The sequence below is a fragment of the Acanthopagrus latus genome, chromosome 1 (genome assembly GCF_904848185.1).
Source record: "Acanthopagrus latus isolate v.2019 chromosome 1, fAcaLat1.1, whole genome shotgun sequence".
NCBI lineage: Eukaryota > Metazoa > Chordata > Actinopteri > Spariformes > Sparidae > Acanthopagrus > Acanthopagrus latus.
The window spans coordinates 1,405,120-1,417,529 of record NC_051039.1 but is presented as its reverse complement, the minus strand read 5'-3'; the positions used below and the strand labels follow the sequence as shown (position 1 = coordinate 1,417,529).

Sequence of the window (12,410 nt, the reverse complement as noted above, 5' to 3'; positions counted from 1 at the left end):
TTCATGAAGAGAGGATTTATTGCAGGACTGTTGTATTAGACTGCTTTACTTACATTTACTTGAACCACATAAACTGTCAACTGAATTCAAAAGTCTTGACAGCTCATAATTACGGGAGGCGACAAGTTAGGTTGGGAGTGACGATCACGTCTGTACTGAAATATCTGCACCTGAGAGTCACAAACACTAGGGATGTCCCGATTCGATATGGATGATCGGGATCAGGCCGATCTTGGCATTTTTCCACTGGTGTGAATCGCAAATTTTGAACGTGGACCCAGGCCCTTATAAGCTGATGACAAATCTCAAACCACGACACTAGAGACCTGCCTATATACAGTGAAGAAGTGGATGTCAGAAAACTTCCTGCTCCTAAATTCAGAAAAACCTGAGATGCTGGTCATCGCGCCTGCCAGACAGATATCACCATGTTGATCAGGTGACTGTAACTCTCGACAACTGCGTTATTTCTCAAAGCTCAACCGTCAAGAGTCTCGGTGTTACCTTTGATTCTACACTCTCTTTCGATCAGCACATCAAAGAAATTACCAAGTTCAGGCTGAGTTACATCAACAGAAAGTCTGATACAAGTTCTATGTAAAGTGAGTGGATCCAGGAGAAAACCGAGCAGGACGAGGCATCACCAAGTGGTGCCCGAGCCACACGACCTCCTGTCCACCATGCTGACCTCCTGGTTTGGACACTTGTTGCTCTGAGCTGCTGCTGCTGGCTTTCTGTTGAGCTGACTGTCTGAACTGAGAAACCATCTCAGAGAGCAAAGTGTTGACTCTCAGCTGAGGTCTTGTGGTAAAAACCTCTTTACACATGGGACACAGGTACTGGTCGTTATGATTCCAGTGTTCAGTGATGCAGGTTTTGCAGAAGTTGTGTCCACATGATGTGGTGACAGGATCAGTGAACACATCCAGACAGATGGAGCACAGAAACTGATCTTCAGATGGAAGGAAGTTTGCAGCAGCCATGTCTACACATGAAGTGAGGAAGCAAAGAAAAGTATATTTATGAAACAGATTTACTTATTAGTTTAAAAATATATATTTAATAGTGTGATTTTCAATAACATGTAATGACTTTTCATTGCACCGCACCCAGAGTTCAACTGCTAAAACAGCACCAAATATCTCTCTACCTGTTGTGTTGATGCTGACTGGATGATGAACAAATAACATCTCCTCTGGCTCCTTCACATTAAAAGCCTCCTGCTGGTATGTTGGTGGAAAGCTTTTAATATGAAACAGTCAGAGGAAACAGAATGCATTCTACATGTAGGAAGCGAGTCGTGATGAACTAATCTTCAACCTACAGAGATTCAGTTATAAGTTATAAAGTCCTGAGAACTGACACAGAGACTGTTTGAAGCAGTTGAAGTGTGTTACTGTATATTGAGCCTGTGGACAAACAGCTGGAGTTAAATATAAGAGTCAGTATGAAGTGAACAGAGAGAAACTTTGTGAAGTTTTGTGTCAGTCCTGGTTGTTGAAAGTGTAAACTGATCATCTGTACTCACCAGTGTTTGTCAGAGACTCTGCTGTTGTTAAAGACCTGATGAAATCTGTTTGAATTGTCTTTGAGACACAAATAGAGACTCGTCTCGACTGCTGCGTGGCTGAAACTCTGACAAATGTTAGGTATTATAAAACTAGTGACACGTTTGAAATCCTCCTGTTTTATATTAAATTATTTTGATGATATACAAATATAATGACTATTGAGAAAAAAGGGTTTAAAAATATGTATATTGTGTACAATAACAACAATCTGAGGAAACAGTCTTCTCTATATTTTCAATGTTGATTCATGCCAAATGTTGTGGATGAATAAATAGATATCCAGTCAAACAGCACGAGAGCAAACAGGAATCATCCTTCTTCACCTTTCCCAATATGATATTTTTAGCTTTGCACGGTATTAATTCAATATATTGACTAAAAGGAATATATATTTCTTATTGTTCTGATTTAGAGTGGTTTACTTATTGGTAATACATAATGTTTTTGTTGTAAGCATGTGATGGTAGTGTGATGATTTTATATAAAGGAGCACAGAGGAAATGATTCTTAGACTTTATAGCATTATCCTTGACTTCCTGCAAATGTGTAACGTTTATTTAGTTCAATAAATTAAAGCACTGCACAAAAAGTAAAGCTAAGGTGCCACAAAAGCTTCAGCAAGCACTTTTTCACATAACTTACTGCTCCCACCTGTGAGGTGTAGAACCACCTTTGCTCCATATTTGTCATAGAGCTGCAGTAAGAGGAGGAGCAACACTGACGAGAGCTTCAACGTCACTCAACAGAAACGAAACTTAACATTTGTCAGAGTTTCAGCCACGCAGCAGTCGAGACGAGTCTCTATTTGTGTCTCAAAGACAATTCAAACAGATTTCATCAGGTCTTTAACAACAGCAGAGTCTCTGACAAACACTGGTGAGTACAGATGATCAGTTTACACTTTCAACAACCAGGACTGACACAAAACTTCACAAAGTTTCTCTCTGTTAACTTCATACTGACTCTTATATTTAACTCCAGCTGTTTGTCCACAGGCTCAATATACAGTAACACACTTCAACTGCTTCAAACAGTCTCTGTGTCAGTTCTCAGGACTTTATAACTTATAACTGAATCTCTGTAGGTTGAAGATTAGTTCATCACGACTCGCTTCCTACATGTAGAATGCATTCTGTTTCCTCTGACTGTTTCACATTAAAAGCTTTCCACCAACATGCCAGCAGGAGGCTTTTAATGTGAAGGAGCCAGAGGAGATGTTATTTGTTCATCATCCAGTCAGCATCAACACAACAGGTAGAGAGATATTTGGTGCTGTTTTAGCAGTTGAACTCACTGGGTGCGGTGCAATGAAAACTCATTACATGTTATTGAAAATCACACTATTAAATATATATTTTTAAACTAATAAGTAAATCTGTTTCATAAAAATACTTTTCTTTGCTTCCTCACTTCATGTGTAGACATGGCTGCTGCAAACTTCCTTCCATCTGAAGATCGGTTTCTGTGCTCCATCTGTCTGGATGTGTTCACTGATCCTGTCACCACATCATGTGGACACAACTTCTGCAAAACCTGCATCACTGAACACTGGAATCATAACGACCAGTACCTGTGTCCCATGTGTAAAGAGGTTTTTAACACGAGACCTCAGCTGCAGGTCAACACGTTCATCTCTGAGATGGTTTCTCAGTTCAGACAGTCAGCTCAACAGAAAGCCAGCAGCAGCAGCTCAGAGCAACAAGTGTCCAAACCAGGAGAAGTTCCCTGTGACGTCTGCACTGGAACCAGACTGAAGGCCCTGAAGTCCTGCCTGGTGTGTCTGGTCTCCTACTGTCAGACTCACCTGGAGCCTCACCTGACAGCTTCAGGTCTGAAAAGACATCAGCTGATCGACCCTGTGGAGAACCTGGAGGACAGGATGTGTCTGAAGCACGATAAACTTCTGGAGCTGTTCTGTAGGACCGACCAGACATGTGTCTGTGTCCTCTGTCCTGTTTTAGACCACAAGATACATAAAGTTGTTCCTCTGAAAGACGAATATGAAGAAAAGAAGGCAGAACTGAAGAAGACAGAGGCTGAAATTCAGCAGATGATCAAGAAGAAACGATTGAAGATTCAGGAGATCAAGGACTCAGTGAAGCTCAGTAAGAACGATGCAGACAGAGAGATAGCAGAAGGTGTTCAGGTCTTCACTTCTCTGAAGGTAACTGTTGAGAGAAGCCAGGCCGAGCTCATCAGAACACTAGAAGAGAACCAGAAGAAGACAGAGAAACAGGCTGAAGACTTCATCAAAGAGCTGGAACAAGAAATCTCTGAGCTGATGAAGAGAAGGACTGAGGTGGAGCAGCTCTCACAGTCTGAAGACCACCTCCATCTTCTCCAAAACGTTCCATCTCTGAGCCCTGCTCCACCCACCAAGGACTGGACAGGAGTCAGAGTCCGTCCATCACATGAGGAGACTGTGGTGAGAGCTGTGGCTCAGCTGGAGGAAACACTCAGTAAACAGATGAAGGAGCTGCTCACTGAGTCCGAGCTGAAGAGGGTCCAGCAGTATGCAGTGGATGTGACTCTTGATCCTGAAACAGCGAGTTCCTATCTCATCCTGTCTGATGATGGGAAACAAGTGAGTTTTACTGATGTTTGCAAGTATTTACCAGACAACCCAGAGAGGTTTTCCAAACACATTTGGGTTTTAGGAAAGCAGAGTTTCTCTTCAGGCAGATTTTACTTTGAGATTCAGGTTACAGGAAAGACTGAATGGCATCTAGGAGTGGCCAGAGAGTCGATCAACAGGAAGGGGGCGATCACACGGAGTCCTCAGAATGGTTTTTGGACAATACATTTGAGAAATGGACACCAGTACTATGCTGCTGCTGGCCCTGATGTCAGTCTGTCTCTGGCCTCTCGGCCTCAGAAGGTGGGGGTGTTTGTGGATTATGAGGAGGGTCTGGTCTCCTTTTATGACGTATCTGCAGCTCTGATATTCTCCTTTACTGGCTGCTGCTTCACTGAGAAACTCCTCCCAATTTTCAGTCCTGGTCTTAATGAATGTGGTAAAAACTCTGCTCCCCTGATCATCTCACCTGTCAGACAGACTGAATAGTTTATATTGACTCAAGGTGACAAATGTTTAGATTTTGATCTCTAAAGAATCAATCTTAATCGTATGTGATTCCATTACATTATTTTGAACTGTTCAACTCTCTCAACTTACATGATATGTTAGAGAATATCTAATTAAACTTCTGTAAACTCCAGACATTTATTTTCACTCAAGAACTAAATCAGTTTCTAAAAGACACCAAAAATGTTGAGCTGATGTATTTGTATTTGTATTTGATGTGCAGCCACTGAAAATGAAATGTGTCACTGTGTAATGAAGCTTTATTTAAGAATAAGGTCTAATATATTTCAACTGAATACAGCGTTTAATGTTATACCAGCAATGAAGTGTTATGTTAAATTGATAGAAAAGATGCAACCCGAATTTTCTATTGTGTATAAAAAGTGGTTTGGCTAATTATTTGTCACTTTGTCAATTTTTGTCAATTTTTATCTGTTTTGAGTGTTCCAATGGAAAGATGGATTATTTTAATAAAAACCTGTCAAATAAACTAGTTGTTGAACTTAAAGCCTGAGTAAAGAGTCAACTGAGCACCAAACGCTGAGAGAAAAGCCTCGTTTACACTGAGCTGTATTTTACTTCTTCTATAAAATACTGCACACATGCTTCCTACAGGTTTAGATATTTTTATGAAGACAAACTGGGAATTATGATGAATGTTTCCATCTTTATCCATCTATTATTTTTGCAGTACTTTTTTCTTGCTGAAAACAAAATGTATCATATCTTAAATGTGATATGTTGTAAGTTGATATTTTTAGGTGCATACAGGGGAAACACTGATGCTCAGGTTATGTGGAGAATATCTATTGATCTACTGCACAGATATTTATTTTAGGATCCAGAGAAAATCACTGTTTCTAAAGGCACCAAATATGTTAAGCTGAGGTTCAAGGATATTTGCAAAAAAATATCTAGAGCTCTTTTTTTTCCTTTAGGTGTGTAGCCACAGAAATCATACCCAATATTTCAGTGTGTCATGAAGCTTCATTGAAGAGTAACACTTATCATATGGACATGATGTGTACACAGGAAATTGTGTATTTTGTGTGAAAAGTGTTTTGTTTCAATATTGTTCACTTTGTCATTGGTCATAATTTTGTGAGTACTGGTGAGATGGTATATCTCTGTAAATATGTGATTGTTACATAGAAACTATAAAATAAAGTACTTGTTGAACACATGGCCTGTAAGCAGTGACTTTAGCACCAGACACCGATCAAGAAATTCTTGTTTACACAAGTTATAATCTGCCACCAAAGGAAACCACTACACAAAGAGAAGAAATTACTACATTTACCTGCATTGAATAGATTTTTATGTCAAAAATTAATGAAATGAGACGTAAGATTGGATTTCATGGAAATCCTCCTTGACAGAGGCTGGACGCTCTTCCACTCTGGAGTTGCCTGCGGTGAGAGGCGGCGAGTTGGTGTGGGCTTGCTTATAGCTCCTCAGCTCAGCCGCCATGTGTTGGAGTTTTCCCCGGTGAACGAGAGGATCGTTTCTCTGCGCCTTTGGGCCAGGGGTAGGTCTCTCACTGTTGTTTCGGCTTACGGGCCGAGCAGCAGTGTAGAGTACCCGGTCTTCTAGGAGTCTCTGGGAGGGGTACTGGAGAGTGCTCCAACCGGGGACTCCGTCGTTCTACTGGGGGACTTCACCGCTCACGTAGGCAGTGACAGTGTTACCTGGAGGGGTGTGATTGGGAGGAACGGCCTCCTCGATCTGAACCCGAGTGGTGTTTTGTTACTGGACTTCTGTGGTAGTCACAGTTTGTCCATAACGAACACCATGTTCAAGCATAAGTGTGTCCATCAGTGCACGTGGCACCAGGACACCCTAGGCCGGAGGTCAATGATCAACTTTGTGGTCGTGTCATCTGACCTCCGGCTGAATGTCTTGGACACTCGGGTGAAGAGAGGGGCTGAGCTGTCAACTGATCACCACCTGGTGGTGAGTTGGATCTGTTGGCGGGGGGGGAAGCTGGACAGACCTGGCAGACCTAAACATATCGTGAGGGTCTGCTGGGAACGTCTGGCAGAACCCTCTGTCAGGGAGGTCTTCAACTCCCACCTCCGGGTACTGGAGAGGAAAATTCAGCCGATAGTCGAACCTCAGATTCAGGAGGACCAATGTGGTTTTCACCCTGGCCGTGGAACACTGGACCAGCTCTATACCCTCCGCAGGGTGCTCAAGGATTCATGGGAGTTTGCCCAACCAGTCCACATGTGTTTTTTGGACTTGGAGAAAGCATTCGACCGTGTTCCTCGCGGCATTCTGTGGGAGGTGCTCCGGGAGTACGGGGTCGCTAAGGGCTGTACGGTCCCTGTACGACCGGAGCAGGAGTCTGGTTCGCATTGCTGGCAGTAAGTCAGACCTGTTCCCGGTGCATGTTGGACTCTGGCAGGGCTGCCCTTTGTCACCGGTTCTGTTCATTATTTTTATGGACAGAATTTCTAGGCGCAGTCAGGGGCTGTAGGGGGTCTGGTTCGGGAGCCACTGGATTTCATCTCTGCTTTTTGCGGACGATGTTGTCTTGTTGGCTCCGTCGAGCCGGGACCTCCAGCATGTTCTGGGGCGGTTTGCAGCCGAGTGCGAAGCAGCTGGGATGAGAATCAGCACCTCCAAGTCTGAGGCCATGGTTCTCGACTGGAAAAAGGTGGCTTGATCCCTCCAGGTTGGGGGAGAGTTCTTACATCAAGTGGAGGAGTTCAAGTATCTAGTATTTATTTCATTAAACTGTTTTTTACCATGTTGATATGTAAAGAAAAATGTAAATGATATCCTACATTTGAATTGTTCACAGTTGGTCAATCTATACCTACTGTTTTTGTTTGTAGTGAAAGGTATGGGACTACTCCTCCCGACAGCTTCCTTTTTTGATTTATTTGTATCTCTTCCAGCTCATTGGCCAAACTTATAAGGGTCCACATTAAAAACATGAGCACACAATAATTCTTAAAAAATAATATATAATTATTGACAAATAATATTAAACCAATGCTTAACCTTCCGTTTTCTATACTTTCACATAATGCATTCCTTGCAATAAATATCAAATTATGCATCGAATTCAACTTGTTGTCCAACAAAAACAAGTTCAAATACCTACAGTTCTTTGACAACTGAGCAAATTCAATCTGCTGATGAAGAACATATAATATAGTCAAAAGCTCTGGAATGAGGGAGTCAGTAGACCTCATTTTTGCAGTTAAACTGGCAACAACAGGCCTCCATGTTGAGCACTGACTGTCGTTATGACGCAGAACCACCACTAGATGGATCACAACACAAAGGAATGATGAGCCAAAGGTTACTGAACAAAACACTTTGACATCTCTTACTCCACCCAACTGTTGGTCATGTAAACCAGAAGGAGGAAACAAGTCCTGACCCACAGGGCTGCATTAAGAGGAGGAGCAACACTGGAAAAACGAGATCCAATGTCTCGAAACAGAAACGAAACTTAACATTTGTCAGAGTTTCAGCCACGCAGCAGTCGAGACGAGTCTCTATTTGTGTCTCAAAGACAATTCAAACAGATTTCATCAGGTCTTTAACAACAGCAGAGTCTCTGACAAACACTGGTGAGTACAGATGATCAGTTTACACTTTCAACAACCAGGACTGACACAAAACTTCACAAAGTTTCTCTCTGTTAACTTCATACTGACTCTTATATTTAACTCCAGCTGTTTGTCCACAGGCTCAATATACAGTAACACACTTCAACTGCTTCAAACAGTCTCTGTGTCAGTTCTCAGGACTTTATAACTTATAACTGAATCTCTGTAGGTTGAAGATTAGTTCATCACGACTCGCTTCCTACATGTAGAATGCATTCTGTTTCCTCTGACTGTTTCACATTAAAAGCTTTCCACCAACATACCAGCAGGAGGCTTTTAATGTGAAGGAGCCAGAGGAGATGTTATTTGTTCATCATCCAGTCAGCACAGTTTTCTTGTGCTGCACTTTTATAATAATGTGTCGACACAACAGGTAGAGAGATATTTGGTGCTGTTTTAGCAGGTCTGAGCTTGTTGCTGTTATCATGGCAGTTTCTCACTGGGCGTGGTGCAAATATCACATAGTATCACATCTATGTATCACATCTTATACGTACAGTAGAACACCTGTTTCTTTATAAACTAATAACTATAACTGTTTTATGAATATACTTTTCTTTGCTTCCTCACTTCATGTGTAGACATGGCTGCTGCAAACTTCCTTCCATCTGAAGATCAGTTTCTGTGCTCCATCTGTCTGGATGTGTTCACTGATCCTGTCACCACATCATGTGGACACAACTTCTGCAAAACCTGCATCACTGAACACTGGAATCATAACGACCAGTACCTGTGTCCCATGTGTAAAGAGGTTTTTAACACGAGACCTCAGCTGAGAGTCAACACTTTGCTCTCTGAGATGGTTTCTCAGTTCAGACAGTCAGCTCAACAGAAAGCCAGCAGCAGCAGCTCAGAGCAACAAGTGTCCAAACCAGGAGAAGTTCCCTGTGACGTCTGCACTGGAACCAGACTGAAGGCCCTGAAGTCCTGCCTGGTGTGTCTGGTCTCCTACTGTCAGACTCACCTGGAGCCTCATCTGATAAAGTCGGGCCTGAAAAGACATCAGCTGATCGACCCTGTGGAGAACCTGGAGGACAGGATGTGTCTGAAACATGATAAACTTCTGGAGCTGTTCTGTAGGACCGACCAGATGTGTGTCTGTGTCCTCTGTCCTGTTTCAGACCACAAGACACATGATGTTGTTCCTCTGAAAGAACAATATGAAGAAAAGAAGGCAGAACTGAAGAAGATGGAGGCTGAAATTCAGCAGATGATCAAGAAGAAACGATTGAAGATTCAGGAGATCAAGGACTCAGTGAAGCTCAGTAAGAACGATGCAGACAGAGAGATAGCAGAAGGTGTTCAGGTCTTCACTTCTCTGATGGTAACTGTTGAGAGAAGCCAGGCCGAGCTCATCAGAACAATAGAAGAGAACCAGAAGAAGACAGAGAAACAGGCTGAAGACTTCATCAAAGAGCTGGAACAAGAAATCTCTGAGCTGATGAAGAGAAGGACTGAGGTGGAGCAGCTCTCACAGTCTGAAGACCACCTCCATCTTCTCCAAAACGTTCCATCTCTGAGCCCTGCTCCACCCACCAAGGACTGGACAGGAGTCAGAGTCCGTCCATCACATGAAGGAACTGTGGTGAGAGCTGTGGCTCAGCTGGAGGAAACACTCAGTAAACAGAAGAAGAAGCTGCTTGAAGCTGAGCTGAGGAGGGTCCAGCAGTATGCAGTGGATGTGACTCTTGATCCTGAAACAGCGAGTTCCTATCTCATCTTCACTGATAATGGGAAAAAAGTGCGATACACTGATGTTTGCAAGAATCTACCAAACAACCGAAAGAGGTTCTCCTATCATGTTTGGGTTTTAGGAAAGCAGAGTTTCTCTTCAGGCAGATTTTACTTTGAGGTTCAGGTTACAGGAAAGACTGATTGGAATCTAGGAGTGGCCAGAGAGTCGATCAACAGGAAGGGGGCAATCACACGGAGTCCTCAGAATGGTTTTTGGACAATACATTTGAGAAATGGACACCAGTACTATGCTGCTGCTGGCCCTGATGTCAGTCTGTCTCTGGTCTCTCGGCCTCAGAAGGTGGGGGTGTTTGTGGATTATGAGGAGGGTCTGGTCTCCTTTTATGATGTAGATGCTGCAGCTCTGATCTTCTCCTTTACTGGCTGCTGCTTCACTGAGAAACTCCTCCCATTGTTATGTCCTGGTCTTAATGATGGCGGTAAAAACTCTGCACCTCTGATCATCTCACCTGTCAGTTACACTGACTAGACTGACAACTGGTCTTATTCAGTTTGTTGACCTTTCAGTCTTGGTAACAAATGTACACATTAAGTGACAATACTGTACAGTTTGCTTCTTATCTTTAAAAAATCTGTTTACTGTAATACTTTATATTGTACTTATTTTTGTCTAAAAATACGCCATTACAAAAGCAACACACTATTCTGATGCATTCATCTCTTTATTCCATGTGTGTCATAGTTAAACACTGCATAAAAAGTTAAGGAAGAAAGTAAATTCACTGAATAGATGCAAACAAACTAATATGTTTTCTGAGAAGTTGTTTATTTCATAAGTTGTTAGTTTGGCCAGTCTTGTTTTGAGAATAACAGATTATGCAAGATGGCTGAAATAAAAATAAAGAAAATTTGTTGGAAAAAACTAAATGAACTTAGTGAAATGCTTTAAAGACAAGTGAGCACTGTTGTAATTCTGAGTACTCAGATTGCTTTTTAGTAAACTAGAGAGAACAGAACATTGTCTGGGTGAGTGTGTGTGTGTTTGAAGAGCCTAAACTTCCACTTCCATATGTTTTTAAAAAAAAAAAACTGTATATGTGCTTTAATGGTTTCTGTGTCAGCACTTATAGTTTATTGTCTTGCTTTCACTGAATCAGCTGTGCCTAATACTGTCTGCCTCTGCTCAGTTCACTGTCAGATTGTTGGCAGAATAAAGATGTAAATGTTATTTTGTGTCTGTCATTCCTATTATTAGAAAAGAAGGCGGAAATCGAGAAAGAATTCCAGTTGGGAATTTCAAAAATTCCTTCATCTATGCAGGCAGGTTTTTCACTGCAAATCAAGGATGTCAAATTCATGTACAGAGGAGAGGAACAAACAGTCCACGCTGTGTCTTCGCATCACAGAGAAAGATGCTGACAGAGCTGGTTGTAATGTTTGTAACTGATCATTCCAAGTCAGGGTGGAAACACCAGCAATATGCTGAAACATATTTACATGAAACATGCACTTAATTTGCAGAAATGCAGAGAATTCAACACTCTGCTTCCCAATCCAGCAGCATGTCTGGTACCTGAAGTCCATATTATGTAATAATGACATTAGAACCACGCAGGCAGGCCGAGCAGATTCTTTTCTTTGAAATCCTGCGTAGGCCTACTTTCTGTTCACAGTGAACATTTAACCAGGAATCCATAAAGGAATCGAATGTTTAGCAGAATGGAGAATATTTTTTTACATTAATAAAACTTTATCAAGTCCCGTCTACAGTTGATTTGGTTGAACCTGAGGTTTGTGGCGGTAACATCATGTTTGGTTTAATACAGCAGCTTCACTCGGTGAGCAACTGTTCTGTCAGAACTACAACAGAAGAGCAGCTGCAGCAAAAATAGAACAGGGCATCGAAATAGCAGAGCAGAGAGGAGTCATGATCGAGAGGTTCTGCTCATGCATCCACTGAACGCTGGCAACCAGGACACAACGGCAGCAGGTTGTTTTCACATTCTGCGGTACTCGGTGAAACACACTGTGTGCCGAAGGTGCAGAATCCATTTCTCAGAAGTTGCAAAGACAATTTTTTTTTAATGCTTTAACTTCTGCATTGTCTTCATCCAGGTTTTACTGGCGGACTTCTTCTTCACTGCATCTGCTGATTCAATTTGATTCTGATTCACTGGGTCCTGATTCGACCTCATCTCTAAATTTGATCCTATTAAATTAAAAACTGACTGGTTTAGGGTTATTCTATAACAATACCAAAGTTGGGTTGGACGTGAAAGACATTCTGAGAAAATGAACTCTGTAATCTGACCTATTATTGAAAATATTTATCAGAAACCAACTGATATTATCAATCGATATAAAGCTTGTCACAGATAATTTGGAGCCACAATATTAAAACTTTCTTTTGAGAGGTTATAATCCTGAAAAAAG

The 12,410-nt window shown here is 41.9% G+C and overlaps 3 protein-coding genes across 3 annotated transcripts in view; 2 read left to right on the top strand and 1 right to left on the bottom strand.

Annotated features, from left to right (window-relative positions):
• Window positions 1-12,410, bottom strand: part of ppp3r1b (protein phosphatase 3 (formerly 2B), regulatory s1ubunit B, alpha isoform, b) — a 29,778-nt gene that overhangs the window by 10,997 nt on the left and 6,371 nt on the right. The window lies entirely within an intron of this gene.
• On the top strand, window positions 2,002-5,879 carry LOC119023857 (E3 ubiquitin-protein ligase TRIM39-like). Its single transcript, XM_037106100.1, has 2 exons — window positions 2,002-2,447; window positions 2,993-5,879. The coding sequence occupies exon 2, from the start codon at window positions 2,995-2,997 to the stop codon at window positions 4,633-4,635; it is 1,641 nt and encodes a 546-aa protein (XP_036961995.1). The 5' UTR covers window positions 2,002-2,447; window positions 2,993-2,994; the 3' UTR covers window positions 4,636-5,879.
• LOC119023862 (E3 ubiquitin-protein ligase TRIM39-like) lies at window positions 7,975-11,205 on the top strand. The gene is made up of 2 exons (XM_037106111.1): window positions 7,975-8,243; window positions 8,864-11,205. The coding sequence occupies exon 2, from the start codon at window positions 8,866-8,868 to the stop codon at window positions 10,504-10,506; it is 1,641 nt and encodes a 546-aa protein (XP_036962006.1). The 5' UTR covers window positions 7,975-8,243; window positions 8,864-8,865; the 3' UTR covers window positions 10,507-11,205.